Genomic DNA, 24,491 nt, shown 5'->3' on the forward strand with positions numbered 1-24,491 from the left:
ATGATTATATGCATAATTTTGGTATTTTTTTATTTGTTTGACAAATCAGAGAGGATCAATCTGTCTCTTTGTGGAAGATTAAAATTTGGTGAATAATATATCATTTGTGATCTTGTTCGGAGCTCATAACACAAGACTTTCAATTGCATTGTATGCCGAGGGCTGGTCTTGTGCTGAATATGATTTAATTGTCCACTTGCACATTACCTCATTGGTACCTGTTTACTCTACGCCTATGAAGCGAATCAGATTTTATTTTGATTAGTCCAATTGTAAGGCTATTTTTGAAACTGGACCCTGCCCCTCTTAAACTGCTGCATGATTAAAATCCCCCTTTTTGAGCAGAAATGATTTGTAGTGCTAGTGATATAGTTGTTATACCCTGCATTAATATTTTTGTGTTCTCTGTAACGAGGACAAAGCACATTGGAGTTATATGTCCCATCTAGAACTAGCAATTGTCTCAAAAGGTACAAAGAGAGGCCGATATGATTATTAAATTAGAATTGTTGAATTTCTCTAGAAGAGATGTTGGTTCAAGCCTACAAGGAGCAAAGAGATTTGATGTTTGGAGTTCTATGCTTTTTAGACACCATATTTCTTTAAATACAACTTAATTTTAGAAAAAGTTCAACCGCAATGCAGTTCTGCCATGCAGACATACACTTAAATCGCTATTGGGCTTATGATATTGACAAATTCAAAGTAAACTGGTATACAAGAGAATGTACCAAGCTAAACCACAAGTTACACATCTTCAGACCTAAAAAAGTACATAACAATGGTTTGGTATATCAATAGCAATATCATAATTGCTTTTCCTTCCACATACATACAATTGCTCCAAAGGCAAGGACAAGAAATTTTTTCAGCTCTAGTGAGCACCAGTGGGTCACCAAAACGAGTGACCACTAATGGCTTTCACATTTATACAAGGAATTGGCAAGGGACTTTACATGGACTCCACTCAACTTCAGACACATCTTCAGCCAATATGGAGAGTGATTGAAATTGAACATAGCTAAGTAGTGGCATTGGCTCACAGTAATACACCAAGTATAAAATATTTAAGCTTTTACAGAAGCAAGGAGTAAGAAAAATTATGAAGCTCAGAGAAGTAGATTTAAATCAATCAAAGCTTGTTGAACGACTATAATGTCCATAGAAATAATCTTCCAATGTTCTGCTCTCATGTACAAGATTTACACTTTGATCTGGACTACTGTTTGATACCAAATCATCATCAACTCCAAGCATTGCAAGTGATAGATGAGTTTGGATGTCACAACTCCTAGAGTTTTCTCCAGATTCATCCTCAATCAATTCATCTAATTCCATGGACATTGTCAATTACCTCTTGGTCCAATAAGGTAGGTCATCTCCTTCTCCTCGTAGTAATTTCAAAGTCCGCAATAATAAGTTACAGACAAACAATGAGGAAGAATAAGTTCACGTTTTTACATTAACATTTATCCATTGTTTGAAATTTCACAAAGTCAGTTTAATGCAAAGGTAAGCCACTTTATTTGGGGAAACCAAAGCTTTCAATTCAAATCTTGCAATCCAGATTTCAGCTAGGATAGTGATTCTCAGGAAAGCTATATACTCTCTTGATATTGGAGCGAAAGCAGATATGCTGGCTCTTCTTGCCTATTCAGGGAGGGGTAATTTGCATACTGAAGCTTTGGTTTGAGATATGATGTAATCTCTTTTGCTAATATTCAAAGAATATTATATTTCATTAATGGAAAAATAGATTATTGGCAATTGAGGCTTTGAATATTTTGCCATAACCCACCATCAGCATTTAGGGCTAACCTGTTTAAGGGTGATGATTTTACAAATTGAACTACTAAACAAATGTTTAGATTACAACCCTAAACACTAGGTCTAAACACCCTTTACTCTATGTCAGAAGGATATCAACTCGATATTTCATGTGCCATTCTTCGTTATGGGAAAAAACAATTCTAGCACTAACTCCTCACAGGAAAGGAAATGTCTTCAAGCAACTAAATTTGACATAAGATCAGAAACTGAAACATATATATGCAACTAATGAGAATAAGAGTAATTACTCTGTTCATTCGAGGTCGAAACTAAGCTGCCTGTCTCAGACAACATGCTGCACCAATGACCATTCTCTTCATCTTCCTCATGTCATAAGCATCTTCCAAAAGTGGATCTGCAAGTTCTTTTACAGAGCCAGCTGCCAGTAATGGCCTTGCCTAAATTTTGAAATTTACAGGAGATTAAGATTCTGAACCAAGACAAAGAAACCAAAAGAATCCAAAATTATCAAATACAAAACAAGCAGCCTTGCCTAAATTTTGAAATTTACAAGAGATTAAGATTCTGAACCAAGACAAAGAAACCAAAAGAATCCAAAATTATCAAATACAAAACAAGCAAGGACACTAGAGCCCTACCCACATAACCAAGCTTTCTTGGCCTTTAGGATTCTTGTCATTGATTGGTTTTCTTCCAGTTATTAGCTCTATAAGAACTATTCCAAAGGAATACACGTCCATCTTCTCATTAACCTTGCCATACATGAAATATTCTGGAGCCAGATACCTGAAATATGATAGTAGCTAGTTTTATGAAGGCTTGATTATAAATGACATTTATTTTCCTAAGGAAAGAGCTGGTGTAAATAAAGAAATGGATATTTACCCAAATGTACCTACAACATCACTACCTATTATTGTTTCTCACTCCCTCGAGAATAGATTCACTAATGGATTCCCACAGTTTGAAATAGAATCCAAGGCATCAAAAGGTAAACCTAGGATACCCACTTATTCAAGACATGTTCTCTAGAGACTGTCACTTTGCATTTAAGTAATTTCATTCATCCTCTTATGCAGATCTCAACAAGTTTCCTTCAACCGATCATCTTGGGTACCTGCTTGAGGTACTGGAGAATAACGAAGATGAGCCTAAGCGGGACAATGATGATCAAGAAAGGTAGAGACCCTCATCCACAGTCTGCAGTTCTGTAAAATAAAGAACATGACAAAGATTTTACTTAGAAAACAAGCTGTCAATAATGGGTTCCTGGAAGTAGTTGAATAGAAGCTACTTTGTTTTGTTTTGGTGATTATTATAAAAAAGTAATGATCAGTGAGTTTCTTTCCTTGCAACAGCATGAGATAAACAGGGAAATCAATCAGCGCTGATTAAAATTCCAACTATAATGATCTGATCCAACGGCACAATCTCTTTTAATCGTCTAACACATCAGATAAATGGTCGAAAATAGGACACGGTGGCATATAAGGGAGTTCTTCCCAGAGGGAAACGCCTTACGGCGTAATTAAGTGACTAAGTATGATGTCCACGGCCGTCTAAGTGACTAAGTATGATGTCCACGGCCTTCTAGCGATGACAACCTTGAGATTTTCTATTTTAATGTTGGGAATCACAGATCAATATTTGTAGGTGTTCAGAGATAAGGATTCCCAAGAGGTAGTGTTAGTTAACGATTTCGTTACTAGAGATAAAGATTTACCAGAGGCGGTTAGTCCATGTCGCAATACATGGGAACGTTGGTTTACCCAATCTCTAACAATCTCCCCCAACGAGAGCCAGGTGTGTATTGAGCTCATGACCTACACTCTCATACCACTTACTTGTTAGGAATCACGATTGTCGTTAGACCATAACCCACAGGTGTTAGTCAACGATCACATTGCCAGAGATAAAAATCCACGAAAAACAGTTAGTCCATGTCGCGAAACACACGGAAAACGTTGATTTATCTAATGTCCAACACTCAAAGCATTTCGTTTTTTGAATTATTAATTTTTTTTTGAGACAGTGCTCAGAATAAGTTATATAACTCAGATTCGTTTCGAAATGTTTAAATGGTTGAAACAAAGATTAACATAGAATACCGGTCAGAAAAATTAACATCAACATTTCCCTGAAAATCTTAAGCGTGGGAGTTAATTTGATATCCTATGACTTCTTTAAATGGTTGAAACAAAGATTAACATAGAATGCCTGTCAGAAAAATTAACATCAACATTTCTCTGAAAATCTGAAGTGTCGGAATTAATTTGATACCCTATGACTTCAGCTAATTGTGTATGAAATAATTGAATAATTTGAGTGTGCATAGTTAGAATTCATGTTGTCTTTGTTTTTCTTTTCCTCTTTCTTGTCTAATTGAATAATTTGAGTGTGCATAGTTAGAATTCATGTTGTCTTTGTTTTTTTTTTCCCTCTTTCTTGTCCCGGAGAAATTGTGTATCTTGATTGAAAGAAATTACCTTTCTGGTGAACTTTCCACTCATCATCAGAAATACCTAAACTGTTTGTCATAATTGTTCACATCCAAACTCAACTTATCATACCAAAAATAGAGATAATGTTCTTCAAAATTTCATGACATATAAATCTTGCTTAATCTCCCGACTTGTGTGAATTGACAGTACCTAGATAATCCCAATCCCAGTTCATAGAATGTCAGTGAGAATTTTATATAAACCAACACAGTAGGATGCAAACCAAGATCATTCAAATGAAATATCAAATCATACAAGGGTAATATATATTCCATGAAGGGCATTCCATTCTTCTAGTTGCAGCCATTTTATATTCTAGTCACATGACAGAACTGTACATAAACCAGAGCATATTTTGATTGTTTAAAAAAACTAATGGAAATTTCCAACAGACGAGTGACTATTGAGATTTACTAGTCTGTGTTTCCATGTAGCATTGCCTTTAGATGTAGATGTAGTATTTGCATTAAGGCCAACCAGCATAAGATGATTCAGAGCACAGACATGGCATGAGGCTACTGAAAATCAACGACCCTTGTTCTTCTGGGGCCTTACGACAACAACAGGTCACTGTAGATGGGTGACACAATAGTCACTTAAACTACCAAGGAAGACCCTGCAGAATCCAATATCCTTTGCTTAAAACAAGTGTTGTATTAAAAAATAAAAACCCAATAGAAACCTGAAAAGAGAATTGACAGTATTCTGGATCAATAATGACATGAATCATTCCAAACCAAGCATAGCTATAGCATTGCTTGTTTTGTTTTGCATATGCACTTCTTAGAGTTGCAAACAGGGGGGAATTCCTTCAACAATACCTCTTAAGAACCCCAGATCCATGACTACCTACAACCAACAGGTCAAGATTATACTTTTTGGCTGCTTTGCATATGACCTCCTTGGCATCTCCAATTCGAGCTTCCATCTCTGGATTCACCTGGGACAGTGGCAAAAAATATCTCAAGTTTTTCTATCATGAAACCACAGAAGAAAAGAAGACAGAAAAGCTGCAAAAAGCCACTGGTGTGACCAGTGAAAGACTGTGCTGTGATCTTGGAATTGAAGTGTGATATTTTCATAACAAGTGTGTACTACTATCTCAGAATTTACATGATAGGATGAATATCATGACCGATCGAGTGATGGCAATGGGCCTTTCAATTCAATTTTGCAATCCTAATAACATGGAGCTGATCTATTGAAAGACCTTTGTCTTAAAATTTGCAATACTAAAAGACCTTAATAGATAGAACCTGCTTGAAGATAACTGCATCAATAAATTATGAAACTAACCATAAGTTTAATGTGAAGAAGCCTGAAAAAAATGAGTCTGGAATTGAAGCAGCAGGAGCATGCCAATTTAAGTGCCAACAACCTGGTCTCTGAATCTTTAAATTGCAATCCATTTCCAGGATAAATTGCTAGTCTAGACTTCATCAAAGCTTCCTCCTCCTCCTTTGCCTCTTTCTCCAGCACATACTAAAAATCACCAAAATGAAATAACCATTAACTTCTGAACATAAATGTTAAACGCTAAACCCTAAACCCCCATTTTTAATAATAAATCCTAAACGTTAACACTCGGCTACCTTTGAATTATAAAATCTAAAACAGCCATTTTATATTCTAGTCACATGACAGAACTGTACATAAACCAGAGTATATTTTGACCGTTTAAAAAAACTAATGGAAATTTCCAACAGACGAGTGACTATTGAGATTTACTAGTCTGTGTTTCCATGTAGCATTGCCTTTAGATGTAGATGTAGTATTTGCATTAAGGCCAACCAGCATAAGATGATTCAGAGCACAGACATGGCATGAGGCTACTGAAAATCAACGACCCTTGTTCTTATGGGGCCTTACGACAACAACAGGGCACTGTAGATGGGTGACACAATAGTCACTTAAACTGCCAAGGAAGACCCTGCAGAATCCAATATCCTTTGCTTAAAACAAGTGTTGTATTAAAAAATAAAAACCCAATAGAAACCTGAAAAGAGAATTGACAGTATTCTGGATCAATAATGACATGAATCATTCCAAACCAAGCATAGCTATAGCATTGCTTGTTTTGTTTTGCATATGCACTTCTTAGAGTTGCAAACAGGGGGGAATTCCTTCAACAATACCTCTTAAGAACCCCAGATCCATGACTACCTACAACCAACAGGTCAGGATTATAATTTTTGGCTGCTTTGCATATGACCTCCTTGGCATCTCCAATTCGAGCTTCCATCTCTGGATTCACCTGGGACAGTGGCAAAAAATATCTCAAGTTTTTCTATCATGAAACCACAGAAGAAAAGAAGACAGAAAAGCTGCAAAAAGCCACTGGTGTGACCAGTGAAAGACTGTGCTGTGATCTTGGAATTGAAGTGTGATATTTTCATAACAGGTGTGTACTATTATCTCAGAATTTACATGATAGGATGAATATCATGACCGATCAAGTGATGGCAATGGGCCTTTCAATTCAATTTTGCAATCCTAATAACATGGAGCTGATCTATTGAAAGACCTTTGTCTTAAAATTTGCAATACTAAAAGACCTTAATAGATAGAACTTGCTTGAAGATAACTGCATCAACAAATTATGAAACTAACCATAAGTTTAATGTGAAGAAGCCTGAAAAAAATGAGTCTGGAATTGAAGCAGCAGGAGCATGCCAATTTAAGTGCCAACAACCTGGTCTCTGAATCTTAAAATTGCAATCCATTTCCAGGATAAATTGCTAGTCTAGACTTCATCAAAGCTTCCTCATCCTCCTTTGCCTCTTTCTCCAGCACATACTAAAAATCACCAAAATGAAATAACCATTAACTTCTAAACATAAACGTTAAACGCTAAACACTAAACTCCCATTTTTAATAATAAATCCTAAACGTTAACACTCGGCTACCTTCGAATTATAAAATCTAAAAAAGCCATTTTATATTCTAGTCACATGACAGAATTGTACATAAACCAGAGCATATTTTGACTGTTTAAAAAAACTAATGGAAATTTCCAACAGACGAGTGACTATTGAGATTTACTAGTCTGTGTTTCCATGTAGCATTGCCTTTAGATGTAGATGTAGTATTTGCATTAAGGCCAACCAGCATAAGATGATTCAGAGCACAGACATGGCATGAGGCTACTGAAAATCAACGACCCTTGTTCTTCTGGGGCCTTACGACAACAACAGGGCACTGTAGATGGGTGACACAATAGTCACTTAAACTGCCAAGGAAGACCCTACAGAATCCAATATCCTTTGCTTAAAACAAGTGTTGTATTAAAAAATAAAAACCCAATAGAAACCTGAAAAGAGAATTGACAGTATTCTGGATCAATAATGACATGAATCATTCCAAACCAAGCATAGCTATAGCATTGCTTGTTTTGTTTTGCATATGCACTTCTTAGAGTTGCAAACAGGGGGGAATTCCTTCAACAATACCTCTTAAGAACCTCAGATCCATGACTACCTACAACCAACAGGTCAGGATTATACTTTTTGGCTGCTTTGCATATGACCTCCTTGGCATCTCCAATTCGAGCTTCCATCTCTGGATTCACCTGGGACAGTGGCAAAAAATATCTCAAGTTTTTCTATCATGAAACCACAGAAGAAAAGAAGACAAAAAAGCTGCAAAAAGCCACTGGGGTGACCAGTGAAAGACTGTGCTGTGATCTTGGAATTGAAGTGTGATATTTTCATAACAAGTGTGTACTACTATCTCAGAATTTACATGATAGGATGAATATCATGACCGATCGAGTGATGGCAATGGGCCTTTCAATTCAATTTTGCAATCCTAATAACATGGAGCTGATCTATTGAAAGACCTTTGTCTTAAAATTTGCAATACTAAAAGACCTTAATAGATGGAAACTTGCTTGAAGATAACTGCATCAATAAATTACGAAACTAACCATAAGTTTAATGTGAAGAAGCCTGAAAAAAATGAGTCTGGAATTGAAGCAGCAGGAGCATGCCAATTTAAGTGCCAACAACCTGGTCTTTGAATATTTAAATTGCAATCCATTTCCAGGATAAATTGCTAGTCTAGACTTCATCAAAGCTTCCTCCTCCTCCTTTGCCTCTTTCTCCAGCACATACTAAAAATCACCAAAATGAAATAACCATTAACTTCTGAACATAAACATTAAATGCTAAACCCTAAACCGCCATTTTTAATAATAAATCCTAAACGTTAACACTCGGCTACCTTCGAATTATAAAATCTAAAACAGCCATTTTATATTCTAGTCACATGACAGAACTGTACATAAACCAGAGCATATTTTGACTGTTTAAAAAAACTAATGGAAATTTCCAACAGACGAGTGACTATTGAGATTTACTAGTCTGTGTTTCCATGTAGCATTGCCTTTAGATGTAGATGTAGTATTTGCATTAAGGCCAACCAGCATAAGATGATTCAGAGCACAGACATGGCATGAGGCTACTGAAAATCAACGACCCTTGTTCTTCTGGGGCCTTACGACAACAACAGGGCACTGTAGATGGGTGACACAATAGTCACTTAAACTGCCAAGGAAGACCCTGCAGAATCCAATATCCTTTGCTTAAAACAAGTGTTGTATTAAAAAATAAAAACCCAATAGAAACCTGAAAAGAGAATTGACAGTATTCTGGATCAATAATGACATGAATCATTCCAAACCAAGCATAGCTATAACATTGCTTGTTTTGTTTTGAATATGCACTTCTTAGAGTTGCAAACAGGGGGGAATTCCTTCAACAATACCTCTTAAGAACCCCAGATCCATGACTACCTACAACCAACAGGTCAGGATTATACTTTTTGGCTGCTTTGCATATGACCTCCTTGGCATCTCCAATTCGAGCTTCCATCTCTGGATTCACCTGGGACAGTGGCAAAAAATATCTCAAGTTTTTCTATCATGAAACCACAGAAGAAAAGAAGACAGAAAAGCTGCAAAAAGCCACTGGTGTGACCAGTGAAAGACTGTGCTGTGATCTTGGAATTGAAGTGTGATATTTTCATAACAAGTGTGTACTACTATCTCAAAATTTACATGATAGGATGAATATCATGACCGATCGAGTGATGGCAATGGGCCTTTCAATTCAATTTTGCAATCCTAATAACATGGAGCTGATCTATTGAAAGACCTTTGTCTTAAAATTTGCAATACTAAAAGACCTTAATAGATAGAACCTACTTGAAGATAACTGCATCAATAAATTATGAAACTAACCATAAGTTTAATGTGAAGAAGCCTGAAAAAAATGTGTCTGGAATTGAAGCAGCAGGAGCATGCCAATTTAAGTGCCAACAACCTGGTCTCTGAATCTTTAAATTGCAATCCATTTCCAGGATAAATTGCTAGTCTAGACTTCATCAAAGCTTCCTCCTCCTCCTTTGCCTCTTTCTCCAGCACATACTAAAAATCACCAAAATGAAATAACCATTAACTTCTGAACATAAATGTTAAACGCTAAACCCTAAACCCCCATTTTTAACAATAAATCCTAAACATTAACACTCGGCTACCTTCGAATTATAAAATCTAAAACAGCCATTTTATATTCTAGTCACATGACAGAACTGTACATAAACCAGAGCATATTTTGACTGTTTAAAAAAACTAATGGAAATTTCCAACATACGAGTGACTATTGAGATTTACTAGTCTGTGTTTCCATGTAGCATTGCCTTTAGATGTAGATGTAGTATTTGCATTAAGGCCAACCAGCATAAGATGATTCAGAGCACAGACATGGCATGCGGCTACTGAAAATCAACGACCCTTGTTCTTCTGGGGCCTTACGACAACAACAGGGCACTGTAGATGGGTGACACAATAGTCACTTAAACTGCCAAGGAAGACCCTACAGAATCCAATATCCTTTGCTTAAAACAAGTGTTGTATTAAAAAATAAAAACCCAATAGAAACCTGAAAAGAGAATTGACAGTATTCTGGATCAATAATGACATGAATCATTCCAAACCAAGCATAGCTATAGCATTGCTTGTTTTGTTTTGCATATGCACTTCTTAGAGTTGCAAACAGGGGGGAATTCCTTCAACAATACCTCTTAAGAACCCCAGATCCATGACTACCTACAACCAACAGGTCAGGATTATACTTTTTGGCTGCTTTGCATATGACCTCCTTGGCATCTCCAATTCGAGCTTCCATCTCTGGATTCACCTGGGACAGTGGCAAAAAATATCTCAAGTTTTTCTATCATGAAACCACAGAAGAAAAGAAGACAGAAAAGCTGCAAAAAGCCACTGGTGTGACCAGTGAAAGACTGTGCTGTGATCTTGGAATTGAAGTGTGATCAGGGCCCGCAGATCTTTGCACTCGGACAGAAAATTGAAGCGGTCTATCCGCACTGAATTGGGATTTTCAGACTGAGCAGGCAGCCAGGAAACTCCAGCGAAGCCATCACTACTGTATGCGAAGGGTTTTGAGCGGGTAATCTCTCCAGCATGAGATAAACAGGGAGTTAAACCAGCGCTGATTAAAATTCCAACCATAATGATCTGATCCAACGACACAATCTCTTTTAATCGTCTAACACATCAGATCAATGGTCGAAAATAGGACACGGTGGCATATAAGGGAGTTCTTCCCAGAGGGAAACGCCTTACGGCGTAAATATATCAACTTCCTTTTTAAATAGCCCGCACTTATCTTGTGCCTGATGTACGAAGTGTTCCACTCAGAAAGCTTTTTTATATGCATCCAAGGACATTATGCTACCATTCTGATCCGAACAAGAGTGTAAACCCATTTCCTTAAAAACGTTGAACTCGAAATTAAATATATCAACTTCCATTTTAAAAAGCGTGAATTTAAATTGTGCGTAATATACGAAGTATCTTTTAGTAAGATAATTATTAACCTCCATAATTACATATTTTTTTTCATCCACACCTAGAGTTATCATTTGTTATTGCTTTTTGGTGTTGAGAAATTTTGTTATCCTAGCAACAATATGGGATTTGTCTCTTAATTCTCTGTGAATCTTGTCAATTGCCTATTTAGTATGTAGACCAATTCTTATTCATCTCTAACTATTTTGATGGACCCCCACATCTTTAATCACTTGTCACTATTTCTCCCCACAAAATTTTCCTAGCTTCAACCAAAGACTATGTTCCCACTAGTTGATTCTTCAACTAATCTATTTCATTTTGTAATCTTTTTTCTAAGTCCTCATCAATGTGAATGGTTGAACTTTTGTCAGCTAGTTCCTCCCTGAGATTATTTATCTTTGAATTCTTCATTGTGAGTATTTTATCGAGTTTTTCAATTTCAACATCCTTAATACTTAAGGTTCGCATTGTATCAACAAGCTTTGTAGAAGGATCATCCTATTTTTTTGATGGTGCTAAAGAAGTTGTTGCACAAACATGTTCATACTTTTCCTCTGTAATAATTTCAATCTAGTTTTGCTTCAAATTGCATTATGTGAAAGTTGTGTATAGGTTTTTCTTCAACTTACTCTTGGGTAGAACAATTGTACTATTATGTTTTATGTTCAATTATTAGGGATAGTAAGTATATATATATATATATATATATATATATATATATATATATATATTATTTATTTATTTATTTATTTTTCTATTTTTTCTATTTTTTTTTTTGTGTAACTTCTAATTTAGGTGTCTAAAAATGTTTATTTGTTGGCATAATGAGCTTTATTTTGAGTATTTTAATATTTGTGTCCTTGGATTTTATTAAAGCCTCGATATCATAAGAGCCATTTGGATTTATCCCTAGTCTAATTATACCCTGCTCTAAGTCTTCGATCCTCATTTGTGTGATTCTTGTTGCAATTTTTTTCTTGTTTCAACTAATTAGTAACCATTGTGAGCATTGCTTCTAACTTGGAGTCATTTGTAGCAGTATTTGTCAAGATTTTGAAGATCATTGCTCTAGTATGTATGTATAAGTCAATTTGGTCCACTAAATGTTCTTCAAATCAATGGTAAAATTTGGTGCTTGTAACCTTCTGCAGTTTTCGCATATTGAGACTGCAGGGTTACCCTGCTTACAACCACAGTATGCATATAAAATTCATAAGCACATTTGTCCTAGGTATTTTAACTCACCATCGACTCAAAATCTTCAATCATCACTGGTTAAGGCACCCTTAATAACTCAACGGAACCAATCATTACAATAGCCCAATCTTTCATTTCCTTCTATCGGAACTCAATCACCCCTTATAAACCTTAGTTTAAGCCTTATCCGCGCTTTACGCTTCCATAGCATTGTTGCCGCATATATATAACAAACCCCTTTTTAACCTTTGGTTAATGCGGACTTAACCATAAACCCTCTATTGACGCTTTATCTCTATTATAACCTCTTTATCCTTTATAATGGTGGACTTATATACGAAACTTCACCTATTCGCGCTTAATCCTTTATAACTCATTTACAAAGGAAATATAGCAAACATACCTTTCCGCGTTGGTACGGCCTCTGCACAATTCTCGAGGTTTCCCCTTTATCGCTGATCGTAATCAGGTATCGGCTCCTCCGCGGGTTTTCGTTAGCACTAGCTCTATCACATCTGATATGCAATAACGCACTATCGAATCTCAAATATTATTAACCGCACCTCAATACTTTATCGGGTCTGCCTTTTCCATATGCCTTATCGCATTTCCTCCAAACTCCACATTACATAGGAAATACATGGAACATTGCTCCAAAGCTTAAGTCCGGAACTCAAATGGAATTGAGTCCACCTATATAAGCTTTCAGGTCCGCGCCTTTTAACCATTTCCAAAGCGCTCCTCCTTCCTTCCGCCAATCTCCGATTAAATCAAGACCGTAAATCTGGCTTCCAACCTGATTGTTGCGATTAAATCGCTATCGCTATCGCCATATTTAAATGGGTCGTTCCAACCTCGTTCCAATAATTCTGATTAAATCTTGACCGTTGATTTGGCGATTGATCCAATGATCGAGATCCTTCCCCGTTCCAAAAGTCGCTTGACGGTCTTTCGCCGTTGATCTACACTTAGTAGATCTAATGGTCCTCGATGGTTTCGGGTGAACAAGTAGTACGGGAAATACCCGCTCGATGAGACTGTTTTCTCTCTCTCCTCTGCTGCTACGTGTCATGATTTGTATGGAATCGGGGCCAGCGAGAGAAATACCACTTACGGCCTTCAACTCGTCCGAAATCCACTTATGTGTATAAACCTGCTTTTCTTTGTTAAGGTTCGCCGATGCGATTTTAATCCCAGCCGTTGATCATAACGATCCAACGGCTCCTGTGTACTGACACCTCGTTTCTCTGTTCGTCCCTTTTCTTATGTTTTATGCTATCTCTTCAGCATTTTCTCTGTGGTTCGGGTTCTTCAAAGGTTCTGGGTCCTCTGCTATTTCACTGCGCACTCTTCCTCCTGGGCTTAACTTCGCATGCTCCTTTGATCAATGTCACTTCAGAGAACTTCTTGATCCTTCAAGTGGATTCAATGATGCATTACGATTCCTCCGAATCATTCTTCTCCTCTGCGTAGTTATTTAGAACCCTGCCTGCAACCTTTGTTACAGAACCTACGAATTCACGCATAAATCAATCATTACATACTTATTTCACACATTACACAGTTCCTGAATGAACCTCTGTATATATATAAATATGAACAACCGATTACATGTCGAGACACTTTGTCTCTCAGGCCTGCTCTTCAATATCAGTGGCCTCCCCCATTTTACTCTGCCCATAGGCTTATATTTATACCAGAAAGGTTTTGTTGAATTAATTCTGGTTCAAATCCTAGATCTACTGAATTGAATCCTAAATGTCCTCTATATCCACTTCTAACTTCAATTAATTCCTAAGAACTCTCTCTAGTTCCTCGAATCATGAAACTATCTTTAGAGTTATAATTGACTTCTAACTCTCTTGTCATTATTAACCACTCATGTTCTCCTTTATTCGAGAGCATTTACAAACATCCTCACACATCTAATTAATTCCTATTCTAATCACTTAAAAGCCTAAATATTACACTAATTTGAGACTTAGGAAACCAACTTCCTTAAAACACATGACCCCCAATGTCTACTAAAATACAATGATTTTCTCTTGGGTTGAATGCTCCTGCATCAAACTCCCAACGTAGAAAATATTCATGATCTCCTAATCATGTGTCTTCATAAGTTGATAGAAAACCTCCAGGGTCCCAAACTTTAGTTTGTAACCGCCCAAATTCTTTGCTCCTTTGTTGCTGCTATATCTCTGCTATTTTCTGTTTCATCTTCCTTTCTTTGTCAATCAGGTTCAAATTCTGATTGATCATGCTTCGTGCTGCTATCACTTTCCTCCATATGGACTGCTTCATCATTAACTGCCATAACTCTTCAATCTCCACCTCTAGCATATCTTTGGGCTGGTCCATATTCTGCCATTCTCTATTGCCTCTTTCTCTCTGCTTCAGGTTTTTGTTGCTGTCCATATTATTTTCTTCCCTTTGAAGTTGTTGGATTCTTACTTTTTATTCTACTTTTGCTCTTGTTCCAACTTTTTCTGCCCTAGATATTGTTGTAGTCACTGCTCTAGGTACCACTGTAGACATTGCTTCCACCTAAACTTCCTGAATATCCTTAAGGGTATCTCCCTCTGCAACATCTAATCTCTGCATTAAACTCTGACTTTCCAGCATTCTCTCCAGCCATTGAACATTTCTGTTCCATGGATTAAATTCTTCCACATAATCCTCTTCTTTCATCTTTATTTGGCTACTCATATGTGCCAAATTTCCTCCAGCATCTACAACTAAACCTGCATTCATAAAAAAATTGTTAAAATTAAAAACATAAGGCTTTTGTGCCTTATCTTCCTTTGGAAATAATTCAGTTTGTTGCTCTGTTTATTTCTCTACTGTCAGCACATTAGTACGCTGTTTTGAATTCTCAAAAGAATTCACGAGAGTCTCAATTAGCCTCTCCTCCACATCATCTATTTCAATAATGCCTCCCTGCTTTTGTTCACAGTAGTGAACTTCTTCTTCCTTAGCCTGTTGCTGGTTAACTCTTCTTTGAAATTGTTTGATTCTTACTGCCTCCCTTTCATCCTTACCCTCTTATTCTTTAAGAACCTCCATATCATCTTCAAACAATATCTGTCCTTCCCAATGACATTCATTGGATCATTTTTTTGGGACAACATTTCTTCAGTCTTCATTGGAATAACACTGCCATCTTCTTCCTCTATGACAACTCTAACATTCTGTTGCCTCCTCCCAGGTGACTCTTCTATCTCCTTCTGGTTCTGAGATCTTGCTATCTTAGTCTTGATTTGAACAGATTTTAGATTCTACTCCTTCTCTATGACAAACTCTAAAGTTTGATCATCCTCCTGTGCTGTACCTGCAATCATCCACAAATTATTAATTTTAAAATCATAAGACCTGGTGGTCTTACTCGACTCTTCAGTCATCACATTTCCTTGCTGCTCTGAGTCTTCTACGTGATACAGCTCCTCAGGCTCAACTTCATCTCCTTCCTTCACAAGGAATGGTTCTTGTCTTGTAAGAGCTCCAATTATTAATTTGTCAATGAGTTATTTCCGCTATAACAACTCAATACTTTCCTCCTTTGAGAGGTCTTCTTCATCATACTCTACTACTCTAGAGTACCTTTTATCTCCTAAAACACATTGCTCCTCATACTTCAGTTCAAGAGCTCTATTAAGCTTCACTTCAGAGTATTCATCTTCTGTAAGATGCTTTCGAAAGCTTCACAAGACTGTCTATCCTCTCCTATGCATCATGTAAGTACACCAAAACTATTAGGTTCAAAAACACAAGGCTTGATGGTCTTATACATCAGCTCTTCATCTCCAGTCAGCATCTCCTCATGTTGGTTTGAACTATCCCAATAGTCCATGAGATCTTCATTTGATCTCCATTCTTTAGCTTCAGTATAGTCTTCACTTTCTCCCAGAATTTCTCCTTGTTCTGGTTCACAAATGGACTCTTCCATTTCCAACTCAACTTCCTTGAGTTTTTCCCTTAGCCACTTTACTTGCTTTTGCTGTAGCCTTCTTTGCATCTCATGCCACTCCACTGGCTTCTTCCTTAATACCCAACCTTGTCTCTGGTTTTCTTCTAGCCGCATTGTTAACACATCAAGTTCTTTTCTTATCTCAGCCAACTCCTTGTCAATCTCCTCTTGACTCAGTCTCTTGCCATCTACTTTGGCATTCTTCTTCTCATATCCTCTACTGTGGCTTCTCTTTGAACCTCTGTTATGACTATTAGTAGTCATCTTCTTCTCCTCTTTCTTCATGAGCTCCTCACTCATCTGCAACAAGCCTCTGCAACAACTAGTCCTCCTCGCTGCAATCTTACCTCACTAAGCTCTCCTCACTCAGTCTTTTGGTAAGCATGGGTCCTCTGTCTGGAACCTCCTCTTGAGCAACACCTTTGCTCCTTCTAGGCTTCTGCAATCTCTCACTCTCTCTTGAGAACACTTCAACTGTCCTCTCTCTGTCCAACCTCTTGTTGGATTCTTCAGGTTCACTGCCACTTCTCCTTCAGAGTGTTTTCCTTACTCTGCCTTCAAGAACACATCTGGTTCTCCTCTCACAACTTCTCTTGCTATCCTTTGCTGAGATGCTTCATCTACAACCACAATCTTCAATTTCAATTTGAAACAAAACACTCTGTCTTACCTCCAAGACCTACGTATGATCTTATTCTCCCATTCTTCTGCACTTTGAATGGATTGTCCTCTGTTTGGTCTCCAAGTCCTCTTTCCTTCAGAACTTGTACTAAGCAATATTGCTCTCACTTTTCTTCAAGGAATCCTCTATTCCTGTTTATTCCAAGCCTCTGCTGGAACTGCTACAATCTCCCAGGAACTTCAGAATTTCCCTTACAATCTTCTTTTGTAGTCTCTACCATTCATTCACTTAACTTATACACATTACCTTTTTCTGTGTGCAAACTCCTTTTTATAGGAAAACTTTCCCCACTCTGATTACAATTCTGCTCTGATACCACTAATGATGCATGGTTACCCCGCTTACAACCACAACATGCATATAAAATGCATAAGCACATTAGTCCTAGGTATTGTAACTCACCATCGATTCAAAATCTTCAACCATCACTGGTTAAGGCCCCCTTAATAACTCAACGAAACCATTCATTACAATAGCCCAGTCTTTCATTTCCTTCTATCGGAACTCAGTCACCCCTTATAAACCTTAGTTTAAGCCTTATCCGCACTTTAGGCTTCCATAGCATTGTTTCCGCATATATATAACAAACCCCTCTTTAACCTTTGGTTAATGCGGACTTAACCATAAACCCTCTATCGACGCTTTATCTCTATTATAACCTCTTTATCCTTTATAATGGTGGACTTATATATGAAACTTCACATATTCGTGCTTAATCCTTTATAACTCATTTACAAAGGAAATATATGCAAAACATACCTTTCCACCTTGGTACAGCCTCTGCACAGTTCTCGAGGTTTCCCCTTTATCGCTGATCGCAATCGGGTATCAGCTCCTCCGCGGGTTTTTGTTAACACTAGCTCTATCGCATCCGATATGCGATAACACACTACTGGATCTCAAATATTATTAATCGTGCCTCAATACTTTATCGGGTCCGCCTTTTCCATATGCCTTATCGCATTTCCTCCGAACTCCACATTACACAGGAAATACACGGAACGTTGCTCCAAAGCTTAAGGCCGGAACTCAAATGGAATTGAGTCCGCCTCTATAAGCTTTCGGGTCTGCGCCTTTTAACCATTTCCGAAGCGTTCCTCCTTCCTTCCGCCGATCTTTGATTAAATCAGGACCGTAGATCCGGCTTTCGATACGATGGTTGCGATTAAATCGCTATCGTTATTGCCATATTTAAATGGGTCGTTCCAACTTCGTTCCAATAGCTCCGATTAAATATTGACCGTTGATTTGGCGATCGATCCAATGGTCGAGATCCTTCCCTGTTCTAAAAGTCGCTTGACGGTATTCCGCCGTTGGTCTACACTTAGTAGATCCAACGGTCCTCGATGGTTTCGGGTGAACAAGCAATACGAGAAATACCCACCCGATGAGACTTTTTTCTCTCTCTCCTCCGCTGCTACATGTCACGATTTGTATGGAATCGGGGCCAACGAGAGAAATACCACTTACGGCCTTCACCTCTCCCAAAATCTACTTATGTGTATAAACCCGCTTTTCTTTGTTAAGGTTCGCTGATGCGATGTTAATATTGGCTGTTGATCATAACAATCCAACGAATCCTATGTACCGACACCTCGCTTCTCCGTTCGTCTCGTTTCTTATGTTTTACGCTATCTCTTTAGTGTTTTCTCTGTGGTTCTGGTTCTTCAAAGGTTCTGGGTCCTCTGCTATTTCACTACGCACTCTTCCTCTTGGGCTTAACTTCGCATGCTCCTTTGATCGATGTCACTTCAAATCACTTCTTGATCCTTCAAGTGGATTCAGTGATCCATTATGATTCCTCTGAATCGTTCTTCTCCTCTGCGTAGTTCTTCAAGACTCTCCCTGCAACCTTTGTTACAGAACCTACGAATTCATGCATAAATCAATCATTACATACTTATTTCACACATTACACAATTCCCGAATGAACCTCTGTATATTTATAAATATGAACAACCGATTACATGTCGAGACGCTCTGTCTCTCAGGCTTGATCTTCGATATCAGTGGCCTCCCCCATTTTACTTTGCCCGTAGGCTTACATTTATACTAGAAAGATTCTGTTGAACTAATTATGGTTCAAATCCTAGATCTACTGAACTGACTCCTAAATGTCCTCTATATCCACTTCTTACTTCAATTAATTCCTAAGAACTCTCTCTAGTTCCTCGAATCATGAAACTACCTTTAGAGTTATAATTGATTTCTAACTCTCTTGTCATTACTAACCACTCATGTTCTCCTTTATTTGAGAGCATTTACAAACATCCTCACACATCTAATTAATTCCTATTCTAATCACTTAAAAGCCTAAATATTACACTAACTTGAGACTTAGGAAACCAACTTCCTTAAAACACATGACCCCCTATGTCTACTAAAATATAATGATTTTCTCTTGGGTTGAATGCTCCTGCATCAAATTATAGGTCCAAAACTTCCATATTAAAATATCCCTTTTCCTAATCCAAAGCAAGGAGTAACTTTGTTTGTGAAGAACCTGAAACTTTATTCCATAGTTCTATATAAGCATCATATTTCATCTTCAAATTCTTATTCTTAATTTCCATAAACAAAGGATAAAGATTGTCTTACTTTCATGTTGAAGGAGATATGCTAGAAGATGATTCTTCTTGGACCATAGAAGTTGTTGGTAAGAGGTTCCGATGAAATGTAGGCTCACTTGATGTTGCTTCATTTCTGTTTGGAACTAAAATCAAGCCTTCTTCATCTTTGAATCTTGGCCTTTCTACAACCTTAGTTCTCCTTATTATGTTCATAAGACTAAACATGGTTGTTGTTTTTCTTCACATCCTCTCTTGAGCTACTTCTCCTTTGGTTATAGTGTGTCCAAAATAATAGGCTATGACGTCTAGCCTACTTCAAGTATAATTTTGCAGTTTGAACTTGATCCTTCTCCCAAAAATCTATGTTTTCAAATTGTTCAATCTTTGGTTTGGGAACTTGTTTATAAGGTGTTGATACTTGCTTCACCCTCCTCTATGCTATGATTTTGTGAGGATCATATTTTCAAACTTCTCCTTGGGTAAATTTCATTTGCTTCAACATCTCCTCAACATCTTGTAATGTTGTTCTTGTGTTAACTAAGAAAGGTCCAAACTATTTCTTCAATTTAAACATGGTTGGGTGCCTTTTAGACACAAAATGAATATGATTTGAATTAAGGCTTTATTTGATATATTATAATGAAAATATCCTCATAGGCAAGAAAACTGGAAGCTTGTAAGGAGGTAATTGAAAACCATAGGTTTTGATCTTTGTAAGTTCCTTAAACAAACACCAATCACCTGCTTTGGTATTTAGGTAGAGTTCTAGACTCTTCTTTATTTTTGGAAACATTATAAGAGGAAGCTCATCAAATAATAAATGGTATGCAATTGACAGGAACTGATTGATAAAGTCAACAAATCCCTAATTATGGGGGTGCTTTCTCATCACTGGTGTCCAATGAATTACATAGATGACATTGCCACTCTAATCTTGAATATGAGAATGAAAATCTAAAAAATTATATACTTAAAAGTAGAGAAAAAAGTATACAAGGACTCGCAGGTACCTAAAAGACTTAGTGAGACTATAATGGGCCAACTAAACATTGATAACATCAGCCAAGTAATGAATGAAGAGAAGCCTAATAAAAGACTATTTTTCAATGAAATGGAAGTTAATAACCCTAAAACAATATCATCTACAATATGGTCATCATCGTATCCTAATCGAAAACAAACCATTGATATAATTTTCCTTGACATTTTAGGGAATATACTTGATGGATAAGGGGAGAATTTTTTGGTAACTGAGAATTCAAAAGAAAGAAAGACTCTAGAACAATGGATTTGTTTTGAAGGGTTAACTCATTATAAGTGTTACAGGTCATTTAGTCACATCTGCGCAAATGGCCTAGAAACTAGATCAATCAACATCCTTGATACCTTGCAATCATCCCTTTGCAAATCCTTAAGCATTATCTCTCCAAAAAGTCAAAATGGGTTAATCAAATCAAAAACTTAGGTTTTGTACCCATCACACTTTCTCTTCTAGCAACCTGCACTAGTGCATGTTGCATAGCTGAGCAACTGCACTGACCATCACATGTTGCATTTGCTGCAAGTGCGATGGTTCTAGAATTTTGGGGAAAATAAAAAATAATTTTGAGTCCTCTTTACATAAGCTTCTAAGGTGATTTTAACCATTTAGTATTGATTGACATCTTGAATTCCTATCCTATAGTTCTTATCTCTTATCCCTAGCACTTATCCTCCTTCATATGTGGATCTAAGTCCTAGATTGGTAAAACCCAAACTACTCTATTTACCCTATAAATTCACTGTCTCCCATAGAGTCTAGGTTGGCTTTTGGAGACTCTTAGTTATGCCCTAATGCCGTTGCTTTTTATCTAAGGATCCATTACCATCCTCGAGATGTGATTGAAGTCTTGCTTTGTGGCTAAGGAAGGACAAGTTCGATGGGAGACATCTACATAATCAAGATCTATAAAGGGATTGTAATCTTCTCCTACATTTCATTAATACAAAAAGATTTGTTTTCCTATACTCGTATCTATTTGATGCATATGCATTTTAATTCCTGCTTAACTCATTTATTAAAGATATTAGTATATTCTATTTGTATCTTGTAGTTCTCTTGCTTGTTATAATTGTTTTGCAATTTCCATTTATAACAATTGGAGTTGGAGCTAAAGTTTACAAGCCAAGAGAAGAGGCGGACTTGCGTTGGATTCCAGGTAGGCCTTTTCCTCCATTTTCTAATTTCTCTAAGGAAAACATGAGCCTTTTGTCTTTGTTGTTTCTATATCAAGCCACTAGATCTAGGGAGTTCACTTTTGTCTGCAAGAGAATTTTTTTTGTCAAACAACTTGGTGACCATACGGGGGAATGAGATGTTCCTATAGTGGTTTCCTTTGCCTAATCATTTTATACATTTCAATGCGACTCAATTTGACTTGTTTAGACAATAATCAATCTTAATAAAACATAATTCCAAGTTTGGTAGGTTTTTGTTTCATTTTTTGAACAAAATTAGCCCCAACACACTTTCTGGTCTGAGACAGAGTGTCCCAACGCACTTGTGTTTCTCTACTTGTGCAATGCATCACACTGGTTCTCCTATCTAGACTATGATGGTTCATGTAGGATACAAAAAATTGCATTTTCATGCCTTCTCTAAGTTTTGATTTGATCCAGTGGATTCCCCTGAGTCTTTGAACTAGTCCTTGTCTCTGTAAAGCCATTAGTGTGTTTACATTTAGGTTTGATTGCCTTTTGATGAGACTTTGCTTATTTTTTTATTTTTTCTTGTCAATGAGCATTTGTGAACATTTTTCTTGATTGTTGATTAGATAAAAGTTTTTTCATATTATAGTTCCAGTCTGTGTGAGCTCTTTTGTCCAATGATCTAGATTCATTTTCATTTTCATTGAATTTGAAAATTGAAAGGAAAAGAAAAGAAAAATTTATATTTCTTGCATTGCACATAGGGTTTTAAATTGCATTAGAATAGTACATTGAAATATCTAATTAGGAATCTCCTATTTGTTGCATCTTTGATTGATGCATCATTGTTTGTTTCTTCCTTCACGTAGATAGATATTCATCGAAATGAAATTCATCATGCTAGTTGCATCATAGGAAGTTCGGGTGAATTCATACTGCGAGCCTTGAAATCAAAACTTAATTGAAGATCAACCTTAAAATTTATTAAATTAATCTAAGGAGCATTTGGAACATTAATGACACATATAAAGGTCTAGGCTAGAAGACATGTTGCGACGTTGTTAAATGTAGGAGCTTACTTTACTTTCTGCGTTACATTTTGGGCGGAGTCGTTATTCCACATACATAATTATATCATATCATTCTGCACGTATCTTCAGGTATATTGGATGGCGCTCCCTGTATGAAAAGTATATCAGAATAATTCCTATCGTATATGACGCATTAGACAACACTACCACATACTGCGCTTCCATGTACTTCTAGGTATATTTTGGAAGTCCCCACTAGGTTGGTATCCTGTCATAGGTAATCAAATCAACTACCTTGTTAACTGTGATACCCAAAACACAAAATTTGGGGAGATTACCTGGATATGCCGATAATGGTATATTGCAGTTCACAGTGACATGGTAAACCCTTTTTCCCATTACCCTTTTTGTTTTATTTGTGTTTTTAATTTCTAAAATTAATTAATCCATGATGGAAGAACACCCGAAACAACCCCATCGTTCGCATAGAATGAAAATATTGCTTCCTTTACCTCAAGAGGCAACACCTAGTCGTCGTAAGAATAAGAAAACACAAACTACCAAATCTGGTACTTCGAAAGCTCCCCCTTCTGGAACCACATCTAAAGTTAATCAACCATAATCGTTACTTCCCATAATTACTGAACCTGGAATTACATCCTTACCAACTAGTGAGTCTAACACAGTCGAAACTGAAGCCCTTGAAACATTATAAATTGATGTCATTGAACTTGAATTTCCATATTCAGATACTTTACAAATTGAGGTTACACAACCTGAGGAACCTCAGATAACTGAACTAACTACTTCAGGGTCTTCTTATTCTCTTCCTCTACCTTTGTCTCAACTGCAAACTATATATTTTGATCTTAACGGAGAAAAACTCCCACCTAGTCATTTGAGAATAGAGTAAATTACTGAAGAGGATTCTCTTGACCCTCAAACTCCTGTTTGTATACCATTACGACATGATTTTCCTCCTCTATACAAAAAAATTCACATATTCATCTCTAACACTCAAACACAAGTTCCTTCACCTTAGACTCCTCGTTTTAATTCACCTTTGAATTTCCCTCGGAAATATCTCTTAACCCATGTTTGTTATCTTGAGTGAATCGACCGAAGTTGTAGCAACCTATGTGTTTATAACTTCACCATAAATTTATTTGTATGGTGGTCCATCAGTGCCACCTGGCTATGAGTTATTGTTTGGAACCTTTTCTACTACGTCGACTAGTCCATGGAGTTCTATATTATCATCTTCATTTGGAATACCATATAGTCCCTGTTTAATTAGCACCTCACAACCTATTCCACCTATTGTGCCCCAACCTCCTTTGGAGCAACAATATGGTCCATTTCTTAGTATATTGGGACACCTACAATATCCTACTCCATCCTATACTGGGTACGAAGTTACCTTCATATACTCCTTATCCTCCAGCAGTGGGCAACCTGTTACTGGAATTTTCCCATCTGATGATCAAATGCTATAAGTTAGTGCTCCACCCTATTCGAGTCCTCTTCCTATGGGTGCTCCATTTCTAGGAATGAATTTTTCCCCTTGGAATCCTATGTTGCCTGTTCAACCTGGTTTGGTATTAAATCAAATCCGAACTTCTCAACTTGTTTTGACTACGCCTCAAGTTCCTAGTTGTCAGTATGTTCCATCTGTGCCTCAGCCTGCCCAAGTTACA

General features: G+C 37.0%; 2 protein-coding genes across 4 annotated transcripts; both read right to left on the bottom strand.

Moving 5' to 3' along the window:
- Positions 1–4,518: 4,518 nt before the first annotated feature.
- LOC149192119 (uncharacterized) lies at positions 4,519–6,837 on the bottom strand. Its single transcript, XM_089404487.1, has 5 exons — positions 6,428–6,837; positions 6,021–6,222; positions 5,589–5,774; positions 5,114–5,232; positions 4,519–4,908 (listed from the first exon to the last, which is right to left on the bottom strand). Exons 2-5 carry the CDS (start codon positions 6,087–6,089, stop codon positions 4,860–4,862), a joined length of 423 nt encoding a protein of 140 aa, XP_089260613.1. The 5' UTR covers positions 6,090–6,222; positions 6,428–6,837; the 3' UTR covers positions 4,519–4,859.
- A 380-nt stretch (positions 6,838–7,217) lies between these two features.
- On the bottom strand, positions 7,218–10,822 carry LOC149192120 (uncharacterized). Of its 3 annotated transcripts, XR_016254307.1 has the most exons (8): positions 10,371–10,822; positions 9,964–10,165; positions 9,532–9,717; positions 9,057–9,175; positions 8,650–8,851; positions 8,218–8,403; positions 7,742–7,860; positions 7,218–7,536 (listed from the first exon to the last, which is right to left on the bottom strand). XR_016254307.1 is itself a non-coding variant. In XM_089404485.1 (5 exons), exons 2-5 carry the CDS (start codon positions 10,030–10,032, stop codon positions 8,761–8,763), a joined length of 465 nt encoding a protein of 154 aa, XP_089260611.1. In that variant the 5' UTR covers positions 10,033–10,165; positions 10,371–10,821; the 3' UTR covers positions 8,524–8,760. The 3 variants fall into 3 exon arrangements, 2 of the variants coding, with proteins under 2 accessions (XP_089260611.1, XP_089260612.1); XM_089404485.1 differs by lacking the exons at positions 7,218–7,536; positions 7,742–7,860; positions 8,218–8,403 and having other exon boundaries at positions 8,524–8,851; positions 10,371–10,821; XM_089404486.1 differs by lacking the exons at positions 7,218–7,536; positions 7,742–7,860; positions 8,218–8,403 and having other exon boundaries at positions 8,524–8,851; positions 9,990–10,165; positions 10,371–10,818.
- Positions 10,823–24,491: the final 13,669 nt, after the last annotated feature.

Source organism: Pinus tabuliformis, chromosome 2_2, assembly GCF_031772625.1.
Source record: "Pinus tabuliformis cultivar Carrire ecotype Pingquan chromosome 2_2, CPIR1, whole genome shotgun sequence".
In the NCBI taxonomy this organism is placed as follows: Eukaryota; Viridiplantae; Streptophyta; class Pinopsida; order Pinales; family Pinaceae; genus Pinus; species Pinus tabuliformis.

Excerpts from the sequence above, each read along its gene's own strand:
- LOC149192119 (XM_089404487.1), bottom strand. The coding sequence starts at position 6,089 with ATGCTGGTTGGCCTTAATGCAAATACTACATCTACATCTAAAGGCAAT. Across the intron at positions 5,775-6,020 it reads CTACATGGAAACACAGACTA|TATGTGCTGGAGAAAGAGGC; the intron begins GTAAATCTCAAT and ends GGTGATTTTTAG. Across the intron at positions 4,909-5,113 it reads GGATCTGGGGTTCTTAAGAG|GGTCTTCCTTGGTAGTTTAA; the intron begins GTATTGTTGAAG and ends TGGATTCTGCAG.
- LOC149192120 (XM_089404485.1), bottom strand. The coding sequence starts at position 10,032 with ATGCTGGTTGGCCTTAATGCAAATACTACATCTACATCTAAAGGCAAT. Across the intron at positions 9,176-9,531 it reads TTCTTCACATTAAACTTATG|GTGAATCCAGAGATGGAAGC; the intron begins GTTAGTTTCATA and ends CCACTGTCCCAG. Across the intron at positions 8,852-9,056 it reads GGATCTGGGGTTCTTAAGAG|GGTCTTCCTTGGCAGTTTAA; the intron begins GTATTGTTGAAG and ends TGGATTCTGCAG.